The sequence below is a fragment of the Oryx dammah genome, unplaced genomic scaffold (genome assembly GCF_014754425.2).
Source record: "Oryx dammah isolate SB20612 unplaced genomic scaffold, SCBI_Odam_1.1 HiC_scaffold_14, whole genome shotgun sequence".
NCBI classification, from domain to species: domain Eukaryota; kingdom Metazoa; phylum Chordata; class Mammalia; order Artiodactyla; family Bovidae; genus Oryx; species Oryx dammah.
In genome coordinates, this window is record NW_024070198.1 from 18,597,506 (window position 1) to 18,625,417 (window position 27,912).

Below are 27,912 nucleotides of genomic sequence, written 5' to 3' on the forward strand. Positions count from 1 at the left end.
CTTTGTTGGCAAAGTAATGTCTCTGCTTTTCAATATGCTATCTAGGTTGGTCATAACTTTCCTGCCAAGGAGCAAGCATCTTTTAATTTCATGGCTGCAATCACCATCTGCAGTGATTTTGGAGCCCAAAAGTCTGCCCCTGTTTCCACTGTTTCCCCATCTATTTCCCATGAAGTGATGGGACCAGATGCCATGATCTTAGTTTTCTGAATATTGGACTTTAAGCCAACTTTTTCACTCTCCTCTTTCACTTTCTTCAAGAGGCTTTTTAGTTCCTCTTCACTTTCTGTCATAAGGGTGGTGTCACCTGCATACCTGAGAGAGAGAGAGAGTGTCGCTCAGTCGTGTCTGACTCTTTGCGACCCCATGGACTGTAGCCTATCAGGCTCCTCCGTCTATGGGATTTTCCAGGCAAGAGTGCTGGAGTAGATTGCCATTTCCTTCTCCAGGAGATCTTCCCAACCCAGGGTTCGAACCTGGGTCTTCCACATTGCAGGCAGATGCTTTACTGTCTGAGCCACCAGGGAAGCCCAGGGGTGGTGTTATCTGCATATCTGAGGTTATTGATATTTCTCCTGGCAATCTTGATTCCAGCTTCTGCATGTAAGTTAAATAAGCAGGCTGACAATATACAGCCTTGACGTACTCCTTTTCCTATTTGGAACCAGTCTGTTGTTCCATGTCCAGTTCTAATTGTTGCTTCCTGACCTGCATACAGGTTTCTCAAGAGGCAGGTCAGATGGTCTGGTATTCCCATCTCTTTCGGAATTTTCCACAGTTTATTAAAGATCAGTAGACTGAGAATAATGGCCAGTTTCACTGAAGCACTAATACAGTTGAGAAAGAGAACTAAAATAAATACCTTAATAGTAAGATAAGAATCTGGATCCTCCTTGGTTCTGACTTTTATTCCATACGCTTTCAATTTCTATTAGCCCAGCCCTTTCTCTTTTTGTTGTATAGTAATGCTAACACTGTTTGAACTTACAAAGCACTTGGAAAGTTAAAAATATTAACTCTTGGAATCAGGTAAGAAAAGACCAGGGAATCCACCCATTTCATGATTAAAATTTGCCTTGTAATTCAGATTAAGGGAAAGCTACTGGTTATGTGAAGTTATACTACGATTTTTAACGCTGCTTTTATTTACAGAGAGAAAACGATTGGAAGCCAAGCAACGGGAAGCCATCTGGGAAGGCAGAGACCAGTCTGCAGTTTGAACATCACTTGATGAAAGGGATAATTCCAGGAATTCAGAAAGTACTTCCAGTTTTCAGAGGATTTTTCCAGACCTCTGTGTACATGCAGATGTGCGTGTTAATGAAAGAAAGAGATAAAGCGATCAAGACAAGGGCTGACTGGGCATAAGAAGAAGATCAACTCCTGTTTGTCTTCACTCCTACGTGCAGTTCTTTGGAATCGCCTTACTGTGTTGGACGTGGAAGGAAGCCATCAGCTTGGGAGAAACGTGGAGGATGTGACTTCCAAGAATCCTCTGGGCAGGGCAAGCCATGCTTCCAAGATGTTTTAAGGGAAGGCAAAACAGAGGATTCAAACCTGTGACGATGGAGATTTAGGCCCTGCAAAGGCAGGGTGTTCTTAGTACCTCACAAAGCTGAGACCAGCAATATTGCGGGGGGCAGATGAGGCAGGTGGGGGACAGAAGGGAGGGAGCCTCTAGCACAAAGAGGTGGACTGGTATCTGGTGTAGTTGGTATTCACAGAATCTACACTGCCGGTTCCAGAACCCCAAAGTGGGTGACCTGCAGCAGGTGTAGGCATTTGGACTCCAGATCTTGTACTAAGCCGAGTGCCTGGGGCTGCTCCAGCTGCATGGCAGCCAGGGGCTTGCCAGCTTCATTCCTCATAGGAAGCTAGTCTTGGGAGCTGGGTGCCAGTTCCGGTTTAAACAGCACTATCATGTTATAAGAGGGAGACATTAAAGCCCATTTTGTAACATACATCACTCAGCTGTTGGTCGGTTTTGTCGTTCCCACAGAGAAATGGGAGAGCAGTTCTCCCCTTATTTTCTCCCCTGTAATGTTGTGTAGGGGATTCGGTGGGCCTGTTGGTTTAACTGAACCCTGCTGAGTAGACTGCTGATCATCTGGTGCCCGAGAGTACACTACAAAAACACTCCCCTGGGATTGGTTTATGGCAGCTTCTCTCCCCTTCCTGTCCTCTTCACACATCCCCACCCCACCCTCTTGCCTTTGTCATTTCGTCCAGTCTGACATCCTGCAGAAGCCATCTGGCACACAGTGTGTTTCTGGTATGGTCTTCTCTGCTCATGCCAGAGGCATTTGGCAAGCCACACCAGACCATCCATTACAGTGGAGACAGCCAGAATCAAACACACACCTCTGGGCACTGATAGATTTCCTAAAAGACACGGACAAGTCAGAGCTGTCAGCTCAGGCTTTATCCTTCTTATATCTGCATTCTCAGTGTTTTGGGAAAGTAGTTCTACACTGAAGAGATGGTAGTGCTAGACGTTAAGATGCTGAGGTAGCAAGAAACAGTGTCTCATTGTGCTTTCAATGAGGGCAGCAGCCTCATTTTTGTATGATTCAGTGCCCATGACAATGATGGATTATTAGCATTGCCTCGAAGATGGTGGAGTGGAGCTCTGTCCAAACGTTCCTCAAATGACACTGGCCTTGGGGTCTCGATCCTGCTGCTATTCCCGTCTTCGAGCCCTCGTACAGTTCCTCAGCATTGTTTTTCTCATTCGTGGTCTGTTCTGAAACTGTCCCTTGTTCACATTCAGTACCTCCATTCCAAGTCTGGGGGAGTCATTAAGTCCTCCTCCTGACCCTCTGCCCCAGTACTGCTTAGGCCAGGCCCCTCTCTTTGGTGTGGCCGTACAGCTTGAGTTTTCTGTCTTCAGAGAACAGAGGCATGTCTATTTGAACACTGTGGCTGCCCTTGAAAGAAGATGCAGGAAACTAGCCAGGTTTCATACTGAGACAGTGTGCCTCTAAGGTATACCTTTGCTCTGTTTTGATTCTTCAAGGTTGAGAGTGACCTTGGATGGTAAAAAAAAAAAAAAAAAAGTGATCATTCCTATCACTTGCCTTTGAGGTGCTTCCCCTTTCTGGCAGCATTTTGGCTTTTAAGGGCATTGTTAATGGTAACGTATAGTCCCATATTTATTACTCAGTTTTCTTACAAAACTCATAATTTCAAGACATTACTTGTATCCTCATTCTAATGTTATGTACTTGGTGGCCAGTAACTTAAAACTTTTTTTTTCCAGATAATAATCAGCCACCTCTTAACTTTGATTTATAAGTAGATCCAGAGAAAGGATTTTTTTTAGCCAGTACTGCAAGGTATGGTGTGCCCTTGTTTCTACCATTAGTAGAAAATGTGCTTTTTAGTTGTAGTTTTTCCAGTAGAGGAAATTAATATACATTGGCTGGAGATAAGAGGGCCTGCCCAGGCCCAGCACAGACTGCGGTGAGCTTGTCCAGAGGGGACCGTATCCTTGGCTGTATCCACACCGTGCCTTCACACAAACAGCTAACTGGAGGGCTCCTTATAACTGCCACTGGCTCTGTTAGATATTCGATAAGATAGCTAATGCACTCTGCTATGCATGTATATTGCTTCCAATATGTTGAACTTGTGAATCCCAGTACTACCTGGAATTTATAGTAGAAAGATACATTCCCCTTTGATTTCCAGTATACTCCTCATAGAATAGAAGTCTTTGTGGAATAGGAATAAATTAGGCATCTGAATGGTAAGCTGAGTTCCTGATACTTCAATTTCTGTGAGACTGAGGAATGCCAAGGTGAAAAATATTCGGACATTTTTGGTTCTGTCTGGAATTTGGTGGTTGGTATTCTGTTAACATTCCTCCTTTAGTTACAACTCATGCCAGCCACATCTTCCCATGTCCTTCCCTTTCAACTCAGAGGCGTAACAGCACAACCCTTATATAGCTTTTTCCAAGAATTAGAACTGGCTGCACCTATCACACGTGTGATGTGGGCACTGAGACAGAGCAGAGCCGGTGGCTGGCCGCCTAGCCTGGTTTTTCTGGCCTTTTTGGAAATTGGATCCAGCCAGAAGCTGTGGGTAACCTCTGTGCTGGAATCTAGTCATCAGTCACCACACGCTCCCCGACCAGCCACACATTCTTTCACAGAGCATTAGCTGCATGTGTGACTATAATGTTGTTACTGTTTGGGAGATGTTTGCTGGATCCAACAGGAAATCAGTCCTTCCCTTGTTTACCTCAACTGCCATGCCAAAGTCTAACGCTCCCTCTGCCTAAGGAAGGAGATGAGGAAGTTGAGGAGAGGTAAAGGAAAAGAAGGAAGAAAGCTCTTCTTTGTATTCACAGAGGACACCCCAGGGCAGATACCCCTTTCTACCCCCTGAGGAGGGGCAGCTCTCCTCAGAGCTGTGGGGTTGGGAGCACTCTGGTAATTCTGCCCCATCTACTACCATTCACTTCAGCCTTGCAGCCTTGGTTGTAGAAGTTTACCATCTTTGGACTTTTCCTTCTTTCCTCCTACTGCTCATCTGTTAACCCTTCCAGCCCATGATTTACCCTGGAGCCTAGGGAGGGAATCGGGAAGCAGTGTGTGCGTGCGTGCTAAGTCGCTCAGTCATGTCTGCCTCCTTGCGACCCTAGGGACTGTAGCCCTCCAGGCTCTATCCGTGAGACTGTCCAGGCAAGAATGCTGGGGTGGGTTGCCATGCCCTTCTCCAGGGGATGCATGAGTAGCACGTGCACCCCACACATCTTAAGAAACCAGGTCACTGGGAGTGAAAAGGGGTAAAGTTTGTGTGCTGGGAACTGCCAAGAATCACAGCCAGCCTTGCTTTGTAGCAGTCCATAGTGAGCAACCTTTATTGGCATGAGGGCATCAGACCTGTGAAAATCATCTCTCAAGTGTGTCCAAGTGGAGACAGGATTAAGAATCACGTCCAAGAAGATCATGGATCTTAACCTCACCTGGGCAAGAGCATATCACAGCCACGTCGAGCAGAGATGGTGGCCTTTCCTAGGTTTAATCCTTAACTAAATTAAATCTTCCCCCTTCTGACTTCTCCATAGTCTAGCCTTTACTCTACTAGACCTGTCTTCTTTTTCCTGCAGAGATGAGTGGCCTGTTTGACTGATGTTCTTTCCACTTCAAAAATTTATTCAATGGAAAGTTCACTCCAGAAACCTGGGGGACTTGACATTTAGGCCAGTCCTGAGATGCACAGTGATCTCGCCTGCTGGATTTATAATAAGTATTTTTCCCTGGCAGAGACCCTGGCAGCAGCTGGGGTCTACATTGCCCCAGCCATCTTTCTTTTGGGCCTTCTCTTACTGCTCTGCAGAAGGCTGTATCTGGCCACTTCTGTGAATCCTGCCCTGTCTCCAGCACTCAGGAACTGGTGGTTTGGGCCCATCAGGAGATAAGGGGATGCCTAAGGCCTAAGCCTCCAAGGACATTAGAAACAGCCCATATGTGCAGGAGGATAAAGGTAAGGACACTGAAGAACAGACTCTTGAAGAGCAAGACAGCTGAGTTCTAAGTGTGGACAGATCAAGCAAGGGGCTCAGTTCACCAGCTTCTCTGCCAGGTGTGACTTGGACACAAGCTGTTGTCACTCAGAGCTCCTAGCAGAGAGCTGACTCCTCCTCCTGTGTATTTTGGCCCTCCTCTGAGACATCTGCAAAGCACCATTTAGATGGAGAGCAAGGCCACAGTCCATTCCTAAGGAACTGGTACCTGCTGAAACAGGAGCTCAGGGGCAAGATCCTGGGAAGACCAGGTCTCCTTAGAGGAGAGGAGCTCAGCTGAACAAAGCCTGGAGGCCATAGTCTAGAGACCAGAGGCCCCCAGGGATCAGACCCAGAGCCATCCTGAGGGAGCGGTGCCATTCTGGTTTGGTGATCTTGCCATCTAAAGGCTTCCTGAGTGGGTTCCTGGTGCCTCTTGGCGCTGGCCCCTTTCCCTCTGCGTCAGGGCTCGGTGAAGGGCATGGCTCCAGTAAGCTGAGGTATCTGGTGTGTGGGCAGCAGCTGGGAGCGTGTGGTGACGGCTTCAGATGAGGTTGTTCCTGAGACGCTGCTCCTGCTCCTGGGACAGCTCTGTGTTAGCTCGGTATGAGTCCCCTGTGGACAGAAGGACGACAGGTAAGTAGCTGACCTCACCAGAGTCCCATCCCCTCACTGACAACTTCACAAACACCAATACATCCTGTCTGGCTTGGCCTTCCCATTGGGTTAGTCATGGGCACGGACAATGACCCGTTTTAGAGAAACATGCTGACAGGTACCTAGCTGCAGGAACATGGGAAAGAAGAGGCTATCGCGTGGGAAGGGTTATGCTGGTCACTCTCCTTGCTCCCTCCCCACATTCATTCTCTATTTTTTGTTCTCTCGGAGCCCTGGAGACCGGACCCCTAGAGACTGCCTCACCCTGGCTCCCTCCTCTTCTGGCTTCTGGTTGGTTTAGCTCAGTGGGAAGCAACAAGAGACTAGAGGATGGAAGGAGAGAGGCTGGGCCATTTCCTCCCCCGACCTGCAGCAATTGCCTCCTGCGACCCCACCCTACCAGCTCCCCCTTCCTCCTCAGCACAAGTGTTCACCTGCCTCCAGGGCAGCCTTTGCCCGCTTAAGCCCAAAGTGATAGCAACATTTCAGTCTTCCTTATCCCTGAATATCTCAACATGCTCCTCTCCCTAGTCCTGCTCACACCTTTGGATAGCCCTCTCATTAAATAACCTCATACTTGCACCTGAGTGTGCTCTCTGTTTCCCACAAGGACCCTGGAGGGGTCAGAGCTGCGCTGTTTCCTTCCTTCCTCGCTCCCCTGGACCCTGTGCAGCCTGCCACCAGTGTTATGGAGCCTCTGCCTCCACGCCGGCAGCCTTAGGTCTCTGGGCTCCAACTCCCGATTCCTCTCCTGTTCCTGTCTTGCCTGATGGCAGCAGAATCTATTCCAGTTATACAGTTTTCAAATCCTTACTCCTCACTGTCTTCATCCACTGCCAGAGTTATCTTTTGAAAACATAAATCTGATCTTCTTGCCTCCTTGACTGAAATTTGTTATTGGTTTCCAGAAGTCCACAGGATAAAGTCCATTCTCTTAGCAGGAACCATCATAACCCTCCCTGCAAAGAACACTAGTGGACTTGGGTACATAGCCCTATTTTACAACAGAGAAGACTTCTGAGTGGAAATTTCTTCACTGTCTTAAAGCTGGAAGGTGGTGGAACTGGATTTGGTGCCCAGTGAAACCTTCTGAGGCCAAATGCTATGCTCTTTCTCCTGCTCTTTCCCTCTGACTTCAGTCTCCCCTCTGAAATCAGCACAAATGTCCCTTCCTCTGGGGAACCTTGGGCTTCCCAGGTGGAGCTAGTGGTAAAGAACCTGCCTGCCAATGCAGGGACGTGGGTTTGATCCCTGGGTTGGGAAGATCCCCTGGAGGAGGAAATGGCAACTCACTTCAGTATTCTTCCCTGGAGAATCCTATGGACAGAGAAGCCTGGCAGGTTATCGTCCATAGGCTTGTAAAGAGTCAGACAACGACTGAAACAACTTAGCACCGGGGAATCTTGACTGGCCCCCAGGCTGCTATTCAGAAAGCACTCTGCTTGCTCAGCCTTAGTTCGCAGTGGTGTGGGGTACTCAGTAGGACTGGGGTATCCATCTGCATGTTTGCTTACCCTACCTGACACTCAGCTCTGCATTTTACTCCATTTAATTTCCCAGAGCCTGGCACAGTGTTCGACACAGAGATAGGTCTTAACCCATGTTTGTTGACTAAATGAATGAGTCTGCTCCTCCCCCTATGTGCAAAGTGTGGGTGTGACTGCACACACCCTGCAGCAAATGCAAGCATTTAAAGGTTGAAGACAGAGGAACTGCTACCTTTCTTTACGGGCAACCACCTCCTTACTCTGGGGTGTATCTGCCCTCACTGGATCACAGCATCTTTGTCTGAAACTACTATTTTCTGCAAGCGTGCAGAGCCCTATTCTCCATGTAAGCAGGGATCACAGCTGGAAGTAGCAGCACAGATCTAGGGGACTTTTACATTTGCCTGTGAGGCAGCCAGCCTGGGATGGAGACAACTAAGATCCTACGAAAGGAAAGGGAATAGTAACAGACTGGAAAAGGGAAATCCTGACTCGGCTTGAAGTAACAGGAAAGATTCCAGAACAGATGGGAGACTGCATTTTCAATCTGAACAACCTTTAGGATAAGGAGGGTCGTGGAAGTAGTTAGTGGGTGAGGTGGGTGACGTCTGTTCTAGAAATCTACCTTCTATGAAGCTATCAAAGGACATCCATCTCTGTTCCACCCCCAGCCTTGTACATGCACACTCTACTTGCACGCAGGGATGCTGAGTGTCTTCCAGCACCCCAGGCTTGCGTGGGGCTGGCCGCTTAGTGGCCCACAGGTACCTGTGTGGCAGTTGTGCAGCCAGACCCGTTGCCCGTCGTACTTGCAGCGGCACCGCATCATGTTGTTTGAGAAATCTGACTCTGCCACCTCGAACTTGGGGTTCACGACCACCTGGAGTGAGAGAAACAGGCAATTTGGCTTCTGTGATCATCTTTACATTTAATGCAGTCTTGGCGAAGTGTATCGGTATTCCTCATTAATCCTTATGATCACCCCAGGAAGTAGGCATTAATATCTTTTTTTTTTTTACAGATGGGGACTGAGATTTGACTTGCCCATTGTTCCTTGACTCAGGACTCAAACCTAGGTCCTGGATCCTGATTTTTTTTTCCCCTACAGTGTAGCCCCTTCAAGTGCCAGACATGTCAGAGATCCTATTTATGAAGCTCTTCTTTCATTTGACCTCAGAGAGCTTTCAGAACATCTGGAAGAAATGGAGACGCCCCCTTACCTGGAAGATATAATCCCCAGGGCCCACGTCTGTGATATCCACCCACTGGCAATCAATATCATGTCGGTAGGTGTCCCAGCAGCCAACGGTCACTCCCTGTTCCCCAAAGTTGGCACACGCATAGCGCCTTTGCATTCCTGTAAGGGAGGGTACTGATGGTGACTGAGGCTCTCAATAGGTGCTCGGGACAAAGTACCTGTTAGGTCTTTCACATCCTTCAACATTTAATCCTCATACCAGCCTTGCCAATTGACTGCAGTCAGACTAGGGACCTGAGCTTCCTAAAGATCCTGCCTATCAGAGCCAGGAGTCCTACTAACCACGAATCCAGCATTGTACAAAAGTCCGTCTGTGACAGAGGTCATTTATTTGGATGCTCTAGTGAAAATTCCTGCTGGCTTAGGAAATGTGATTGGAAGATTTCAGCCCTCTATGCTAATTCACTTGTCCCTCCAACCTGGTGTTTCACCATGCCCTTTCTAAGGGCTACGAACTGTGGGTATGCAAATAGGAATCAAACAATCCACGTCCTCAAAGGATCAGCGGAAGTGAAACAGGTCAGCAACTATTATCCAAAAAAAGGGTTAAGTATTTTAAAAGTGGTACACAGTACACTGGGCTTCCCAGGTGGCTCAGTGGTAAAGAATCCGCCTTCCAATACAGGAGATGTGAGTTTGATTTCTGGCTGGAGAAGATCCCCTGGAGAAGGAACAGCAACCCACTCCAGTATTCTTGCCTGGGGAATCCTATGGACAGAGGAGGCTGGTGGGCTACAGTCCATGGAAATAGTCTGACACGACTTCATCACTAAACAATAATATACAATATGCTGGGAATGCAGAGGAAGTAGAGAAGGTAAGAAATTCGTCTTTATTTGTTTTTTGGCTGTGCAACACAGCTTGTAGGATCTTAGTTCTCCAACCAGGGATTGAACCCAGGAATGAAAGCAGAGTCCTAACCACTGCACAGCTAGTGCACGCTGCACGGAATCCCCAGAAATCTGTCTTTTTGAATTGCCTCAAGTGCTGACTGTTGCCAAGCCCCAGTCTCCAGATGCCTAAGGCTGTTGAGCAGGACAGAGGGGTTCTGACCCCAAAGGGGCCGGGGGAATATAGGAAACCACGTACCTGTGGGGCAATTTGTGTCCTCTAGGCAGAAGCTGGCCTTGTGCCCCTCGGCCACCTTGGAGCCGTTGAGAGTGAGGAGGTCGTAATGGGTGAAGACCTCAATGCTGTGGTAGTGCCTACGGAAGAGGCAGGGCTGTCAGCCTGGCAGCAGCAGGAGAGGGGCTGGCAGGGAGGACGGAGGCACCAGGCCCCATCATTACCCAGAGAGGAGCGTTATAATAGCAGGGCAGTGCCCTTCTCCCTCCCAGACCCAAGATTAGTATGACCCTACTTTCCTGGCACTCCTGCCAGGCAGCCAGACACAGCTGCCCCCATCCCGCAGGGTCTCAGCCAGGTGCGGAGGGGTCAGAGCTCCAGGAGATGCTGCCTGACTACAAGGCCAGAGCCCTGCCGGTGGAAGGAAGGGACACAACCAGAGACTAGCCCAGGAGCGGAGCTGCAGAGCCTGGAGGGACGCTAGTGCTGCTCCCTGCCAGCCTGGGCCCAGATGGCTACCATTGTTGCCAGTCCAGTTCTAATGACAACTCCATCCATGCTACAGGGAAAGATGCTTATTATCTCAGCGAAGTCGAGTCCCAAAGTTACTGCCCTCTCCTCTCAGCTTTCCCCACCCACAGCTATGTGAAGAAAAAAAAAACCAACACCCTTTTCCATTCTGCCTTTGTCTCTCCTTCTGTCTGGGCTGGAAGCTGCTGATAGGAAAGAACGCTCATTGTCCCCTTCCAGCGCCATTCCTTGCTCCTCCTTGGAGGCCTCAGTTTGCTGCTGCAGAAATCAACCAGCTTTTTCTGCAGAGCTAGGATCCTGGACGGGATGGCTATTTTGGGTCTCCAGGTTTCTAGGAGTCCCCATTTCACCTGGCTGTTAAAGACAAGGCTTAAGGCCCCCAGAGAAATATCCTTCTAACAGAGACCAGCTCTGCTGGTGAGGACCAGTCCATAGGATACCACAGGGGAGGTGAATCCACGGGTATGTCCAGGGAAGGTGAGAGAGCAATGGAAAGGCCAGGTGATGCTCGGGATTCCTCACTGCCTCCCGGAGGCGGGGCTGGCAGCATGTCTAGGAAGGAAGGCTCTTTCCCTGAGCTCACACCCACCCCTCCCAGGAAGGACCAGACTGGTTGGGTCCCTGCACCCTGGTTTTGGCCCTCTAAGGGCTGAGGCCCGAGCAGGCGCTCACCTGTGGCACTGGTGCCAAATCCAGCTGTGGCGCCCCATCTTGGGACGGAAGTCAGCCCGGCCCAGGTTGTGGATCTGTGAGGAGAAGCGCAGCAGACGCCGGTGTCCGTAGGGCCAGTCCATGCGGGCAGCGGACTGAGACAGGCAGTTCTCTTCATGGGCGCAGTACAGCAGGCTGAGCGGGCGGTCCTCCAGGTAGGCTGTCTCCTGCACCAGCTGGGCGTTCATCACGAGGTCTGGGGCACCTGGGCACCGTGGAAACACCGAGGTGAGGGAGGCAGCCAGTTTTGCTCTCCAGCCCCGGGGACAGGCTTGCCTCCAGACTGAGTGCTTTTGGAGGAACCAGGAGAGTAGGGCGGTTTAGGACTCAGAAGATTTCCTTGGTGACTCAGACAGTAAAGTGTCTGTCTGCAATGCAGAAGGCCTGGGTTTGATCGCTGGGTAGATCCCCTGGAGAAGGGAATGGCAACCTATGATGGTACACTTGCCTGGGAAATTTCACAGACAGGGAAGCCTGGTGGGCTACAGCCCATGGGGTCACAAAGAGTTGGGCACAACTGAAGCGACCTAGCACGCAGCACGCATTAGGAGTCAGGAGATGTGAGTTCTCCTAACAGGAGACATCTATCACCTTAAGCTGGGAGGCTGCTAGCGTCACAGTGGAGCTTGCTGGCTTCGTAGCTAGATTACCTGGGTTCCTGTCTTGGCTTAATTTCTGTCTACACCACTAAGGGGAATGGCTTAGCCTTTCGTCTATCATTTTCCTCATGTGTAAGATGCAAATAATGAATAATATGAGTGTGATAGTACCTGTAATGTGCTGAGATCATGGTGTGGCCTGTGGCAAGCATGCAGTGACATAAGCTAGCATTGCTTTTGTAGAGCATACCTTTGCCTGTAAGCCTGGCTCATATAACCTCTCGGAAGCTCTGCTGATGCCAGGCTTGTCACCTCAGCTCTTTCTCTGAGCCTCAGTTCTTGCAGTGTGAGAGGGAGAGGGCTGGAGATTGCAAGAGTTCATCTCTGAACCTGCTCCTGGGCTCTGCTGTTCTGGACCATTCTGCTACATTGTCTGAGACTGTACTGCCTCCAGGGCTCCTCTTCTACCCTGATGGCCACCATGGGTGTTCACACCAGGACAATGCGTGCCCTGGTGCATGGCGTCCACCACGCTGGAGCCTGCTTCTCCACAGGCTGCTCAGTGCCTCTCCGGTTCCCTTCCTGTTATAGGGGCTCTTAGCCTCCTCGGAGCCACTGTGCCATCACTGTGGTCCCTCGTGTGTCAGGGCAGAGACGTGGAAATCCACAGCTTTTGCCTTGTAACATTGAGAGAGAAAACTGCCAATTCTCAATGCTCGTTCATGCAAAAACTAGGTTACAGTTTAGATTTGGGGCAGAGCCATTGCTAACAATGGTGAGAAGGGAACACGGGTTTATTTTCAGTGAATGGGCATCAGGGTGGGAGCTGGTTTGCTGGATGATGTCTCTACTATCACTAAATGCTCTTGGAATGCCTGAGGTATATTTTGGAGATGGACAAGGGTATGCCCATGGGCACACCCTAGAATTTCTGAGGGAAAGGAGTTCTTTCAGAGAGAAGAAGAGACAATAAAGGCAAGAAAGAAAGGAGAAAAATCACAGAGGAGAAATGGGGACGACCACAGGGATGGTGGGTTGGCTGTTTGTGCTCAGCCGTTGTGAAGTATCAAATGAATTCAGGAGGAAAGCTGCCCCTCCATCGAGGGGCACAGGGTCCCAGGAGGGGAGAGAGTGGGGAGCCGGCCCCCAGTATGCTGGGAGCCATGGCTGGAGGCCCGCTCGGAAACCCCATCACCCTGCAGGGGAGGACGTGCTGTAAAGGCTGGTGCTCTTCCAATGGGTGCTGATCAGAGTGAAAGCCCTAAGCTTGCTGACGGAGCTGAAGGATATCTTGGCGTTGCAGCCTGGCTTGGAAGAAGGTCACGCGGCCACTTGGGTTGGTGGCATCCTGCAGCCTCTGGACTGGATATAGTTCTTGGCCCAGACCTGGTTGGCATATGTCAAACAAAGGCTGCTACCATAAGAATCTGGGGGTGTGGGGTAGATGGATGCCTCAAAACAGTCTTGACCTACAATAAAGCCTTTTGGGTAAATCCCACAGCTGACCGTAAGGCCCACGTGTCCTCACATTTCTATGTCCTCTACAACAGCGTTCAAACTCTTTTCTTACTACAGACTACAGTAAGAAATATATTAATATTTTCTGTTGTGATGTGCAAGCATGCTTAGTTGCTCAGTTGTATCTGACTCTTTGAAACCGCTGGGCTGTAGCCCGCCAGGCTCCTCTGTCCATGGGATTTCCCAGGCAAAAATACTGGAGTGAGTTGCCGTGCCCTTCTCTAGGAAGAAAGATCCTTGCTGGATCTTCCTGACCCAGGGACTGGACTTGAATCTCCCGCATCTACTGTACTGGCAGGTGGATTCTTTACCACTGAGCCACCTGGGAAGCCCTCTGTTGTGACGACACATAGACATAATATCAAGAGAAAAATACCATCCTTACTAAATGCAACATGTTGTTGCTGTTGTTTTTAAATTACTGGTCATGACACAAACACTGGAAAACACCGTTGTGTATCCTCACATTGTCAGGTACTGTCTTGATTCTCACATTAACTCCATGAGCGGGGCGGAGCTTGTTTCCCCACGTGGCAGGTGACCTGGCCACACGTGGCCATGGCAGAGCTGGTGCTCCACACCCAGCCCTCCCTCCACTCCCAACCCCGGGGCCTTGGAGCTGGAACCAGCTCTCAGGGCCCTCCCTGAGGATGGGAGTTGCAGGCTCGGCAACCCAGAGGAGCCACGCCCACCCACCCCAGGGGCCCCTCCCGTTACTCACTGTCTGTGCAGGAGACTCCGGCCGAGAAGCGCCCCGCGCCGTGGGAGCAGTGCACTGGCCCATGCCTCTGACACTGCTGCAGGGCCAGCTCTGCGCCTGAGCAACGCACCCCGCTCATGACCACTTCTGTGGCTCCCGGCGTCCCCTGCCAGTACCAGGTGTCCTAAGGAAACAGCCAGCATCCCTCAGTCAGGGCTGAGACATGCTCTTAGAGCCACCTGACTCCATCTGAGGCTTGGACCCCGGCCAACCGCCCTCACCCAGCTGTGCCCAGCCTCAGCCGGAAAATAGTCATGCCACTTTGGACCCCTCTGGTATTAGACATGGCTTCCATGTATGAGGGCAAAATCCACTGCTGTGGCTTCCACCACTGGCCTTGTTCCCATCACGCTCCCTGACTGCAGCCCTCAGCTTTTTGAAGACGATGGTCCTGGTCCCTTCCTGTCCACTCAGACCTGTCCCATTTCCCTAGCTGTTCTTCATACAGCCCTACGTGGCCGGCTGTGCTCAGGGTCGAGCCCAGTTCTCCAGGGTGAAGGGTGCCCAGTACTGCCAGGCAGGCCACTGAGGGTGAAGCTGGAGCAGCTTCACCATAGCAGCCTTGCCCCAGGCCTCTTGATTTTGTTTCCTTGATATCTTTTGAATCTATCCACCTGTCTACCCCAGGACTGCCACTAGCCCCGTCCAAGCCAGCAACATTCTCACCTGGGCACCTGCAATAGTGTGCTCCTCTGTATTCACAGTAATCCCCACCCCAACAGTTTGCCAAATAGCAAGGAAGAAATCTTAAAAAAAAAAAAAAAAATCTGCCTTGCGGGCTTTGAATGGTCTTGCTCCTGCCTCCTCCTCTACCCTCGCACTTCACACCGATGGATCACTCTAGAAGCCGCACTCCACCCCTGATTTCCTCCACCAAGTCAAGTGTCCTCTAGCCACAAGGTCTTTTTTTTTTTTTTGCCACAAGGTCTTCACATGGGCTCTTTACTCCTCCCCCACCTCATCTGGCTTACGTCTGCTCATCTCTCCTGCAGATACAGCTGTGTGCCCGTTGCATGAACATTTAGGAAAAACCGCCTCCCTCCCGTGACTGTGGCGACGGACTGCTCCATGAGGCAGGAACTGTGTCTTGTCCACCACAGTCGCCAGCACCCAGCATTCTTTGGTGCATAGTTCCACTCATAGCTAACTCTTGAATGAATGAGTGAAGGGTCAGCAGCTTTAGCGTGGCAGAGACCTACCTTGATGGCATGGCTGGCAAAGCCCAGGCCAAGCTGTCGACAGGCTACCATGGCTTCGCTGAGGCCCCAGTGGTCGCTGCACACGGCCCCCCAGCGCTGGACGCCGCTCACCTCCACCTGCACCTCCACCACCCCCTCCTCGGGGCTGCGCCCACCAGCCAAGCGCACCTGCAATGGTCAGGGGTGTGTGAGGCACAGGGCCAGTTTAGGAGGGGGAGAGCGTGGGGCTGCTGGCTGGGAGACCTGTCCAGGCTAGCTCACCACGCAGCCCTGGACACGACACTCCCCTTCTCTGGGTTGCTCTCCTCCGTAAACTGAGGACATTTTATTGGATAGTCCCTAAAGTCCCTGCCCGCTTGAGAAAGTTGACTCAGAGTGCCTGCACCCAGGCCTTGCCTTCCATCTACCTGAAATCCTGCCATTGATGATGTCTCACCAGTTGCCAAGTGCTTTCATATCTATCGTCACATTCAGTGACCCTCCGGGACAGCTGACCCCATTTTACAGAAGAGAGCAAGGTCAGAGACAAGAAAGACTTGCCCGCCCGCAACCCACGTCAGCATGATGCTTGAACTCTGACCACTCCCTGGTGCTGACACCTGCGGCCCTCTGCCCATGGGCCGCTTCTCTCTCAACTTCACGGGGGACCTGAGGCGGGGGGTGGGGGAGGCAAGCCCATCTGCCAGAAGAGTCAGTCCCCTCGAGCCTCTGCCGTCTCTGAAGGCCAAAGCCTGGCCCTCAGGGGAAGCAGGCCAGGCCAGGGCAGACTCAGAGGAGAGGGCGGTCCAGGCTGGCTCCAGGCAGGCGCTGGGGCCCAGAGCTCCAGCTGCCTCTCACAAACCCTCCCCACTGGCTGCATGCAGTGTCTGGGGCTATCTCAGGGCTGCCCGGCCCTGGGCTCACCTGGTCCCGGAAGCCCATGTTAGGGACGTTGCATCTCACGGCAGCATCATTGTCGTGCTGGCAACCATTCTGGGACCCTTCCAGGGAAGGGCAATCGCTGAGGGTCTGCTCATATCCCCTGCAGCGTACTTCACTCAGGTGGATGGGCCCCAGCGCTACAGCGGGGAGCGGGGAGAAAGGCCGTGTGAGGCTCCATCTTGGCAGCCTCACCCCTACGGCAGCTGCCCTGGGCCCCAGCACCCTGGGACCACCAGGGCATGGACCAGCGGCACACCCAGGCTCTCCCACCCCACCCCAGGCGTCCTCACTCACCCTGGCCCAGCTGGGCCCCAAAGAGGGCCTCCCGAGCAGAGCCAAAGCCGAGTTGGCGGCACACGACGCTGGCGGAGATGAGGTTCCATCCGTGGTCACAGACGGTGCCCCACTGGCGGTTCATGAGCACCTCCACCCGGCCCTCTCCCACCTGGGCCCCCGAGCGGAGGCGCACCTTCATCTCCTGCTGGGAGAACGCCTGGCTTCAGGGAGGGTGAGGAGGAGGCAGGCATAGGGGCTGCGCCCCCTCGACTCAGGCAGAGCCAAGGACTGGAGTTCGAGTCTCATCTCTGACTCCTGCAGCCATTGCCTTGAATGAGTCGTTTTCCTCAATCCTCTCCCCCTTCCTCAGTAACAAAGAACCACCACAATAATAACAGTAATAACAAATTCATAAATTATTATGTAATAACAGTAACAATAAATGTAATAACAAATTCCAGCCCCAACAAAAGAGCCTCAGGAGTTGGGGTTCCCGGGCTTCACAACCTGACACCTAACCACTAGGCGAGTCCCTTCCTCTCATCCAGCCTCACTGCTGCTTTGTCCTTCGGGGCTGAACCTAGAGCAACGCTTCCCCAGCAGATCTGTGAAATGATGTGAGACACCTGCGGGGACGTGGTGTTAATGAAATGCAAGGTGGGGAAGTCATTTCCGTTAATTCTCTCCCATCCCTTCCTACCCCGTGAGGAGACCCTCTCACGTGGAGACGTCGGCCTACAATGCCTCCCTAGCACTTGCTCTTTGCTTTTTATAACGAGGGCCAGGCTCAGGCTCAATAACTTCGGCCCTCGATGGGATGCAGCTACAGGGTAATTACAGTTTTTATGGTTACCTTCTATTCCTGGCCAGTGATGTCAGCTTTCCATTTATGGTAGGGTTATAAATGGGCCCTTTTAAATAAATCCCAAAGTTCAACCATTCTGGGACTTGCTCTCCTCCTGGTCTGAACCAATGTCCCCTTGATGGGAGGTTCGCCCCCCTCTTCCCCTGACTCTCCTGGAGAGTCCCCTCCCACCAGTCAGTCCCTCCCCACAGAGCAGGGTCCTGTGAGTGGGGCCTGGGCCTCCAGGCCTGTGGGCAGGGCCCTGGGGACCCACCTCTGCCCTGGACTCCTTGCGCCCTGGCTTTGCCTTTGGAGGACGGAAGTGGGGCCCTGCCACACAGCTGACCACAGCATGCATGCCACCCGGGCAGGCTGGCCGCAGCTTGCCCTGGGCTGGCGCCACCTGCAACTGGCAGTTGGCCATGTGGGGCTCTGTGCCCAGGCAGTTGACACGGTGGATCCAGAAGGAATTCTTCTTTGTTAGGCTCTTCAGTCTGGAAGACAAGTGAGACTGAGGGTGGAGAAGGGGTGCTCAGGACTCTGGGAGGCAAGGCACTGGGGAGGAGAGAGGGGCCTGGAGAAGGGGAAGGGAGAGGAAGGAGGCCCTCCATGCCACCTCGTTCGCATCCTCCCGTGAGGGCACTACTCCTTACCTAGAGTTGGGGTCCTTCATCTTCGAATCCCAGACTTTCCTGGAGGGGAGCAAACAGGTGGGGAGTGGAGTGGGTGCAGAAGTCCCAGCCCTGTCACCCTGGCTTCTCAGAGCTACGCTTGACTTTGCACTAGACTTCACAGTTGGCGCACTTGTTCATAAATCTTATTTCAATGCTGAGCTTTGCCACAGTCTGAGAGAGTGGCTGCTCCACAGATAAAGACGATCTCCACTTCACAGCAAGGGAAAGCAGGGCCCCAGCAAGGTCCCTTGACTAAACCCAAAGTCGGGTCCTCTCTGTGCTGGGCTGCCCAGGGCAGGAGGCTCCAAGCTTGCCCTTTCCCCAGTCTATTTGAAGGGCAGCCTTTAGGGAGCAAACCCATGATAAGGGGCCCAGGCTAAAGTCCTCTGGGGACAGGTGGAAGTTGAAGGCCTTTCTGCTGGGGGCTGCCCACCCAGAGATACTGAGGCTATAATCCAGGGCTGCCTTCCTCATGGGTGGTAGGCAAGTCAGCCAGGCCCAGATGTGCAATTACCGGGCAGCAGGAAGTCAGGGACCCAGACCCCAGTCAGGCCCAAGGATAGAGCCACGTGGCTGGTCTTGGAAATTAGGGTCAGCTAAGCCAGAGACACAGAGTAGAACAACTGATTGGGGATGGGTAAGGGGAGATGACTCACGTCCTGTGGGAGATTTATCCCCTGATGAGAAACATATGAAGCGCTCACTGATCAGAGCGGGTAGAACCCTGACTGCTAATCATTTACAGGCTGATGCAATCTTGTGACAGTTCTGTCACATTTCTGACAGAATATTTTTAAGTCTCCTCTCCCAAATGCCTCCCCACCCCATGCCTGGCTTACACGCAGCCCAGTCAGAACCTGGCTTAGATTCGAGTCAAGGAAATTCGCTGGGTCAGGGTTCAGAGAATTCCCTGCGGATTGGATGACTGAGGCCTGGATGCCCTACCAAGGACCTGAAGCCTGTTATCAGCAAAGCTTAGACCGGAACCCACACCATCTGTCCTTGTGGGCAGAGCTGTATCTTTACTGCTGCTAAGTCACTTTAGTCGTGTCTGACCCCATAGATGGCAGCCCACCAGGCTCCCCCGTCCCTGGGATTCTCAAGGCAAGAACACTGGAGTGGGTTGCCATTTCCTTCTCCAATGCATGAAAGTGAAAAGTGAAAGTGAAGTCGCTCAGTCGTGTCTGACTCTTCGAGACCCCATGGACTGCAGCCTACCAGGCTCCTCCATCCGTGGGATTTTCCAGGCAAGAGTACTGGAGTGGGTTGCCATTACTCAGGTCTAATTTTCTAATCAGGAATGCAGTTTTACATTTATTTACCTTTCATTTTGGGAGTACTCTTTGCTACAGTTAATTCTTTCTATCTGATTGGCAAGTACGATGTTTATTTTCTGACTTTTTCTAGGAGTTTCCCAGGGTCTGAAAATTCATCTTCACTTAATTATTGAGAGATCTATAACCCCAGAAATCCAGGGACATTCCTTGGTTGGGCCTCTTTCCCTCCCAATCCCAACACCCACTGAATGTCCTCCTATAGACACCACTCCTACTAGTCTCACTGAGGTCTGCAAGGTCCCAAACATATGCACATGGACACAAACACACCCATGCATACATGCATGTGCACACACACGTGTGCACACACACACATGTGCACACATGTGCACACACACAGGCGCACACATGCATGTGCATACGTGTGCACACACTCAGCCACTGCCCCACAACCCCGCCTCCTGCACAGCCCTCCTACCTGTAGTGGTGCCTTCCTACCTGTAGTAGTGGCTGTCGACAGGTGCCTCGCTGGGGAAGCCCAGCATGCCACACACCACCCTGCTGTTGTTCCTGGTCCAGCCCTGGTCACACACCTGCCGCCAGTGGCCCTCGTACTTCACCTCCACGGCTCCCTCGGTCACTGGGCTCTGCCGCTTGGCGCTGGCGAGGATGGGTTTGAGCCGCACCTCCTCCAGCCGCCGGTCCTGCGGGATGTGTAGTCTCCATGGGCCCCAGGAGTCCTGCCTCTGCTGAGCCTGCTGCAGGTCTTCACATGGGAAAGCTGGGGTTCGGAGCACTTAGAGATCATGCCACCCAGCACCCTCACTGGACGGGCTGGAAAGGGAGGCTCAGAGATGGGGAGGCAGGGGCCAAGGGCCACACAGTGAGTATGAGGCAGAAGCTTGGTTTGTTTAGGGTCCTTTCCTGAACCCCAGAGAGGACCAAGCAGATCCACACCCTCCCTGGGCTCAGGATGGGAGCCTTCGGAGTTTGGGAGGCTTCCATCGGGTACAGGGGGACCTTCTTCATGGCACCCTGGGGAGGTTGGAGGAGGGACACCGACCGGCTGCTTGAGACCACAGCAGGATCCTTTGGCCCTTGAGCCCCAACCCTGGCCCTGAATGACTTAGACCAGTGCGGAGCCGCCTGCCATGGCTGCCCCAGTCAGTGGGCCTGGGCCAGCTGTCCTCAAGCTGAGACTGCAGCAGAGGGTAAGAGTCAGAGACTTGCCCTGCCTGCCCCTGTTGTTTGGCTTGAGCTGTTTTTAGCTCCGGTTTGTTTGTGCCCGGAAGACACAGCAATTGTGGCTGGGCCTTGTGGGTGAGGCAACCCCCTACCCTCTCATGGGGAGCAGCTTCAGTGATTCCCGGCAGGCCCAGCCTCGAGTCCCTGCCCGCCTGCCTCAGGCTGGGGCCCTGTCCGTACACCTGCTCCAAGCCACAAGCAGGTGTCAGGGCCCCAGGGGCACTTCCCAGCCCGCCCCCTGCTCCCTTTCCTCTCCCTCCTCCTCCTGGCTCATCACCTGGAGGCCCTCCATTCCCTGACCACCCCCTCAGCTCAGGCAAGGGCCCGAACAGCCTCCTCACCTGGGGCCCGAGGGCATTGGAGACCCTCTCAGAAACGTAGCCACGCTGGCGCTGGGGATGGCATACCACCCCGACGTCCTCTGAGTGAGTGCAGTCACTGACACCCCAGCCATTAGAACCGCACTGGTCCAGGGAGCTCTCTGTGCCCACACAGTGCACATTGTCCAGCCAGATGGGTCCTGTGGGGGGAGGATGAGTGATGCTTGGGGACAGGCACAGAGAGGTAAGTCATGATCTCTGCCTCCTGGATAGCACCCCACTTTCCTGTCCCAAAATCTGAGTGGGAAATGGGGATGGGAGAGAGAAGCTGGTTCTCCTGGGAGCTTGGTATCTACAACCCTGCCTAATGCCTCCTCTCAGAATCAGATCCCAGCGGATGTGCTTTCGGAAAATGCCAGGTAGGTCTAGCAATTGGGTCTATCTGTTCCCTCATTCATCCATCTAGTCATTCACTATCAGCATTTGCTGAGCACCTATAGTGTGTGGTAGGCTGCCCTGGGGCTCAGCAGTAAAGAATCTGCTTGTAATGCAAGAGACGCAGGAGACGTGGGTTCCATCCCTGGGTCGGGAAGATCCCCTGGAGGAGGGCATAGCAACCCACTTCAGTACTCTTACCTGGAGAATCCCCATGGATAGAGGAGCCTGGGGGGCTACAGTCCATAGGGTCACCAAGAGTCGGACATGACTGAAATGACTGCACACATTTTATCATGAGTCTACCACGTGGTAAGTGCTCAGTAAACATGACTGAAATGAGTGCAGGCACACACGCACTGTATGTAATTGCTATGTTCAAAGAACTTAGAGTTGAGTGGTGGTGATGGTGGCAATGGTGATGGCCTCATTGCAGATGAGAAGGCAAGGGTAGGACAGGTCATTTGAGCTGGGTATTAAAGGATAAGTGGGGGGTCTCATCTGTTCTGTTGGAGTCTCAAGGAGCCCACCCCCGAGAGAAGCCCATTGCCATCCCCCTGTCATTCTGCAGGGCAGCACCAGTTACTCACCCTCCCCTGAGCCATACTTGGCGCTGTGGGCCCAGGTCAAGGCACCCTCAAAGCCCAGCTGGCGGCAGGCCACGGTGGCCTCCTGAAGTGCGAAGTCGTCATCACACACGGTGCCCCACTGACCCTGGTGCAGCACCTCCAGGCGGCCCTCCTCCGGCCTGCTGCCGGGGCCCACCAGCCGTAGCTTCATGGCGCCGAGTGACTGTGACCTGCTGGGAGGAGCCTGGCCCAGCAGCAGGAGCAATGGGAGCAGGGGCAGGGCGGCTAATAGGAACCACATTGTGGTGACTTCAAGGGCAGCTGGAGTCGGGGCACCTGGGGAACAAGGAAGCGCGACAATGACCCCCACCTCTGACCTCAGGCCGCTTCTGCCGGCAGAGACAAAGGACAGCCTGGGCCCTTCCAAATGTGCGTGTGTGTGTTGGGGTGTTGGGGGGTGTGTGTGTGTGGTGGCACAGATTGAGTCTGGCTCTGAGATTAGTCCATCTGGCTCAAACCCAGCATTCCTTAGCTGTAAGTTTAGTTTTCCTGAATCAGTCTCCTCATCTGTAAGGTGAGGGTAGGAATCCTTACCTCCCAGTGTTGCTGTGAGTGTTGAATAAAACACTGATAAAGGGCTGATCATGAGCCTACCACATGGCAAGTGCTCAATAAAGAGCTGTTTTTGATGTAGTCTCCTATGGAGGAAGGGGCTTCCCAGATGGCACTGGTGGTGAAGCATCCGTCTGCCACCGCAGGAGATGCAAGAGATGTGGGTTCAGCCCCTGGGTGGGGAAGATCCCCTGGAGAGAGGAATGGCTACCCACTCCAGTATTCTTGCCTGGAGAATCCCATAGACAGAGGAGCCTGGCAGGCTTCAGTCCATGGGGCCACAAAGACTTGGACACAATTGAGCGACTGAGCATATGTGTGTAGAAAGGGGGGTCCTTAAGGGCTAGACTATTCGAGCTGGAGGAGGTATAGGATGTTTGGTTCAACCTCCTGACTCCAGAAATAAGGAATTAGGACCTAGAGAGTTTAAGAGACTTGCCCAAACCACACAGCAAGCTCCACCTCTAGGAGGCGCATGATTTGTACATTGAGTCATCAAACATTTTTGGAATATTTGCTTCAGGCCTATGAAAGAAGTAAACATGTCAAACACTACTCTCTGCCCTCATGAAGCTCAGAGATGAGGAGTCAGGGAAGGCTTTCAGAGAAGGGACATTTAAGCAGGGCCTTGTCGGATGAATAAGAGTTCTCCTCAATAGGAAAGGGGAAAGAAGAGGGAAGAAAGAGGGAAAGAGGTGAGTTTGTGCAAGAGCAGGGAGTGCCCTTTCTTAATCCTGTACTACAGTATCAGCAACTTGGAGGGGACCAAGGTGGAGGGACAGGCTGGGGCCAGAAGATCAAGGGCTGTGTGTACCATGTGGAGAGTCTGCCCTTCATCCAGTAGGAAGTGAGGGGTCATGGGAGTATTTGAGGCAGTGACCAGACATGGGAGAGGGCCCCCATGTCCAGGAGGCTATCGTCAGATGTTCTTTGGGTCCCCATAGGGGACAAATTGGGGGCTGGTCCTCCCCCCTTCATATGTTAGCAGCCTTGGTCCTAGTTGCAAGGTTGGGAGAAGCACAGAGAACAGTTATGCCCAGCTGCAGCTGTCAGAGTGTCTGCAGCCACCGGTGTTGAAGCTCCTGCATGGCCAGCTCTATTGCTGATGGGCAGCCAAGGCCGGCCCAGAGGGCGGATGGACAAATTTGGGTCCTTGGCTACCTCTTTAGTGCTTGAGTCTTAAAGGGCTCTGTCTGGGGAGAATCCCCCTTCGTCCACAGCCACTGCTCTTCTTGGAGGGGGATTCCATAGCTGGGAATTCTCAGTAGGGAGGGTCTTAGAGGGCCTCCTGCCCCCTCCTTCCCCACAAGCTAGTTTCTGGCTGAGAATCAGTCCTTATTCCTTCCTGCACCCAGCCCCATCTCCTTTAGCCACCAAGCCTCCTGCTTTGGACAGCCCAGTGTTGGGGGCAGTAGGTACCTAGAAGTGCACAAAAGAGCTCAAGAATGAAGCTCCGCGGGAACGGGGACCTTGGGTTGCACCCCCAGGGCCCAGAATAGTGCTATGTATGTAGCTGGCACCCTGTATCTGCAGATGTGACGATGCGAGGCAGCAGAGCACAGTGCTTAGGCAGGCAGCCTCGGGGTGAGGCGCCTGTGTTCACATCCCACCTCCACCGGCTGGTTTCTGGGTGGTCTTGGGCAAATTATTTAGTTTCTCAATGCCACAACTTCCTCCTCTGTAAAATGGGGATAGGATTCTTGTGAAAATCAAATGCATGAGTACATGAGTAACTAACTCAATGGTTAGTTAGCTATTATTAACAGCTATACTATAGAACCCTTGTCTAGGTTGGTCCCAGCCCCTCCCTGGACAAAGAAGGAATGGAGGGGGTGGCCCCAACCCCACATCGAGTCCCCAGTACCGATACCCTTCTTTTCCATACTTCTTCCGACACAGACTTAAGCACCTTTTTCTTCACTTAGGAGCTGGTGGGGGGTCCCCATTGGCTGTCACCACATGCAGAGTGCTCTCCGCTGCGTGGGATGCCCCACTCCCTCTTCCGTGCACCCCTAAGGAGGAGGTGGCCAGCTAGGGACTGAACCAAACCAAAATCGCCATGGGAGAATTGGGCTCCAGGCCCTCCAGCTGTTAGGTCCCAGAGGTCACCCTGGGTCTGGCCTAAAAGATGACCCTGCTCCCCGACAGCAGGAGTCAGGAGGCTCCTCATTTTGTCACCAGATCATGTGACATGAATCAGAGGCTTTCTTCTCTGAGATGCAGGTGCAGCTTCTCTAAAATGACGGGGGGCACTGGACATGCTGTGGGCCAGGGCTGGGCTGGGCAGGCCTGTTGTGTGACTGACATCCCTAGAGTACTGGAGGCCGCATGAAAGGCTGTGGGCAGCCCTGGGCCAGCAGGCTCCCTCCCCTCCAAGGAGCCTCTGTGGGGACAGGGATGGGCCTCTGCTGAAGGACCCTGGGAGCTAGAGCAGCTCCATTCCATGAAAGCCCCCCCCAGGAGGTGGATGGGCAGTAGCAGGAACTGAGTCAAGAAAGGGAGAGTCCAGCCCTCCTGCCCACTGCAGTTGCCTCTGCAGCGTTTGCTCACATCACACTTGTCTACTCACGGTCCCCAAAGCACATCCTCCAGTCTCCAAGCCTTTGCTCTCATTGTTCCTTCTCCTTGGAGTACCCTTTCCCTGTAGCTCAGATTGTTAAATTCCTACACATCTTTCCATACCTGGTTCAAAGGCTACCCCTTCATTAAGCGCCCCCCACCCTGCCCAGACCCTAAAACTTCCTAGCACTTTGGTGTCTTTGCTTCCTGTCCCCACAACCCAGAGGAGTGTCTCCCCACAGCTGTTCCCCCAGCGCTGAGCACAGAGAAGAGGACCAGGCTGAGACCCCAGCGCTGAGCACAGAGAAGAGGACCAGGCTGAGAAGCCTCTTTAGAGAAGGAAGCAGCCTCCAAAGTGGCAGTGCTTTTCCCAAGTGAAGGAGAGAGAGGGTCAAAAGGAGGAGAAGGAAGGCTGAGAAGGAGAGGAGGTTAGTAATAAGCTATCATGATTATTATACATTAAAAAATATTTATTGAACACATCTCCACTTGACAGATGAGAAGATGAGACCCTGGGAAGCTAAGTAACTTGCCCAGGCAGGATTCAAACCCAGGCATCACGGTTCCAGAGCTGGGCTCTCAGAGAAGGATGAATATGGAAGGAGGCGGAAGAGGGAAAGGAGGCAGGGAGATGAATGAAATTCCACCCTGCTGCTTGTTGATTTGTGACCCAGCCGTGATGTGAGGGCACTGGGCTGGTTGCCAGTGCTGAGTGAGTGCAACCAAGTGACAGATCCAGGATCCTGCCAGCTTGAAAGAGACAGGCACCTGAACCAGGTGCTGCCAGGGACCCCTGGCACCTGGCTTGACCTGACCCTGCTAGGGGGACTGAAAGTGCCCAAGGGTACTGAGGAGAGAGCACTGGGGTGGTATCCTGGTGGGAACCAGCCTTGGGAATCACTAGAAGTTGCTTCTCTAGCTCTCTGGGGAGGGGGTGAGGCCCCCCCCCCCCAACCAGCCCTGATATCCTCCCTGGGACCACTGGCTGTGGCGGCCGGACACAGTGCAGACGAATGTCCACATGTTCAGGCATAGCGCCTGCGAGTTTGAAGCCCTTTGCCTACCTTTCATCTCCCTTCCAATCTCCAGCCCTGGGCAAACCCCTGGGCCACCCAGCACACTCAGTTTTGGTCTGTTTTCTCCCAGAGTCCGGCTCCACTCTGCCTCTGTGTCCCCTAAGTCACAGGAGAGACATCTGAGCCCACCTGCCCCTTCTCCTGCCCCGCCCCAAACTGGGGAGAGAAGGCCAGAGAAATGGTTGGACTACACGCAGCGTGTCCACAAACAAGACACGCAGGCACCCGAGGCCGCAATGCACCACCCAGGGAGGGCCTTGGGCCAAGCTCCCCAGCTTGGACACTTTCACTGGCAACAGGTTGGTGAGCGACTAGGGGGCTAGGCTCACTGTCCAGGGGAGCCCCGTCCCTCCCATTCCCAGCTTTCAGGAACCCTCAGAGACTTGCAGACCCCCCAGAGAGACAGAAGTCAGGCAGACAGGACAGACAGTCAGACCTGGCCAGGCACCAGGCAGGGGCTCACCGGCTGGAGCGCGAAGTTGCGGGGCTGGAACCTGGACTCCGCGGCCAAGCAGTGCTAACCGGCCTCCTGGGTGCCCGGGGGCCCTTTTATCCGGCTGCGGCCCGCGGCGCCCCCACCCCGCCCGCCGCGGAGGAGGCCCGCAGGCCCCGCCCCCGGGCGGACCTGGGCTCCGCAGGAGCCCCGCCCGGCCGGTCTGCCCCTCCGAGGGCTCGGCGAACCCCCACCCCGGACGCGATCCAGGGCGGCCCAGCGCCCGCTGGCATGGGAGAGCCCGGAGTCGCGAAAGTTGAGGGGGTCGAGGGGCAGCTGTTTTCCGTGCAGGGAATTGGCACGCTGCAGCAGGAGAGATTGTGGGAGGATCGGAGTTCCCGGGAAAGGTCGGCGGCGCAGCGCCAGCGGGCGGCCGAGTCCCGCTGTGGCCTCGTGAGTCCCCGTCGGAGGACTCACAGCTACCTTCTCTGCAAACTGGGTGGTACACCCAACCCCAGGGCTGACCTGGGAATTACGTTCAGTGGGTCTGGAAGGGGACTGTCCCAGGGGCCGAGTCCCACCAGCTTGGTTACTTAGGACAGCGCAGATTCCATTCTCCAGGGACCGGCAAGGGGCCCAGGGGACTCAGTTCTAATTAGGTCCGGGATGGCGTGGCGCAGGTGTGCTGTCTTTGGAGTAGCAGGCAGTCCTTTTCATTCCTCTGCACCCTCTGAGTTTATTGAGTACTACTGGGGCATGAGGCCTCTGTTCTCCTCATTATACAGTTGGGAATACTGAGCCCCAAGAGATAGGACTTGCTGCCTAGCATAGTAAACTGTCACGGAGAAAATTTCAGTTCTCCACTGCAACCCCTTACAGAGTTAGCTGAGGATGTTCTGGCCCTTGGGGGCTGGGGAGAGCGTGTGTGGAGGGTGGGGTGGGGGAGACTGTGAAATAAGACAAAAGTAGGAGAGGTCAACAGAGGGGAGTCCCATAAGCCTCCTTGGGTACCCAGATACCTGAATCGTAGCCCCTTTTGTCCCAATTTCTTTCCCCCAGTTCTGGTTCCTCCCCGTGCCTCAGTGACCCCGTCGCCCTGTCTGTAAAACAGGCAGAGTTCCAACCTCCCAGCTTCCTCCCAAGGCCAGATCAGTACAGCCTGATCCTGCAACTCCCCACCCCAAAACTTTGCCTGACTATCTTCCAAAGACTCATTCATTCAGCAAATCTTTATTGATTTTCTCCTACTTTCTAGACAGGGGGCTAGACTGCTAGACATTGCTGGGGGTGGATGGGAGGGGCTTTCCAGTCTGGTCTGGGAGGCAGATGTGTAAACAAACACTACTACAAGGCTGACTGTGATAAGGGCTAGGT

The 27,912-nt window shown here is 53.2% G+C and overlaps 2 protein-coding genes across 8 annotated transcripts in view; one reads left to right on the forward strand and one right to left on the reverse strand.

Annotated features, from left to right (window-relative positions):
• Nucleotides 1-1,966, forward strand: part of R3HCC1L (R3H domain and coiled-coil containing 1 like) — a 71,635-nt gene extending 69,669 nt beyond the window's left edge. For 3 of the 6 annotated variants that reach the window (XM_040254176.1, XM_040254179.1, XM_040254177.1), the window contains one exon: nt 1,153-1,955. In XM_040254176.1, the coding sequence (XP_040110110.1) occupies nt 1,153-1,220 (68 nt within the window). In that variant the 3' untranslated portion in view covers nt 1,221-1,955. Of the gene's footprint in view, nt 1-1,152 lie in introns of all 6 variants that reach the window. The other 3 variants (XM_040254180.1, XM_040254181.1, XM_040254182.1) reach the window with 1 other exon arrangement.
• Nucleotides 1,967-4,835: 2,869 nt separating this feature from the next.
• LOXL4 (lysyl oxidase like 4) lies at nt 4,836-26,668 on the reverse strand. 2 transcript variants are annotated; one of them, XM_040254183.1, is made up of 15 exons: nt 26,569-26,668; nt 21,880-22,194; nt 20,876-21,054; nt 19,788-19,993; nt 17,992-18,030; nt 17,613-17,832; nt 16,513-16,696; nt 16,201-16,355; nt 15,298-15,465; nt 14,060-14,222; nt 11,183-11,426; nt 10,004-10,119; nt 8,877-9,013; nt 8,425-8,536; nt 4,836-6,127 (listed from the first exon to the last, which is right to left on the reverse strand). In XM_040254183.1, exons 2-15 carry the CDS (start codon nt 22,157-22,159, stop codon nt 6,057-6,059), a joined length of 2,274 nt encoding a protein of 757 aa, XP_040110117.1. In that variant the 5' UTR covers nt 22,160-22,194; nt 26,569-26,668; the 3' UTR covers nt 4,836-6,056. The 2 variants fall into 2 exon arrangements, with proteins under 2 accessions (XP_040110117.1, XP_040110118.1); XM_040254184.1 differs by having other exon boundaries at nt 26,542-26,668.
• Between the last annotated feature and the right edge of the window lie 1,244 nt (nt 26,669-27,912).

Excerpts from the sequence above, each read along its gene's own strand:
- LOXL4 (XM_040254183.1), bottom strand. The coding sequence starts at position 22,159 with ATGTGGTTCCTATTAGCCGCCCTGCCCCTGCTCCCATTGCTCCTGCTG. Across the intron at positions 19,994-20,875 it reads CCAATGCCCTCGGGCCCCAG|GACCGGCGGCTGGAGGAGGT; the intron begins GTGAGGAGGCTG and ends CACATCCCGCAG. Across the intron at positions 8,537-8,876 it reads CTGGGGATTATATCTTCCAG|GTGGTCGTGAACCCCAAGTT; the intron begins GTAAGGGGGCGT and ends CTCTCACTCCAG.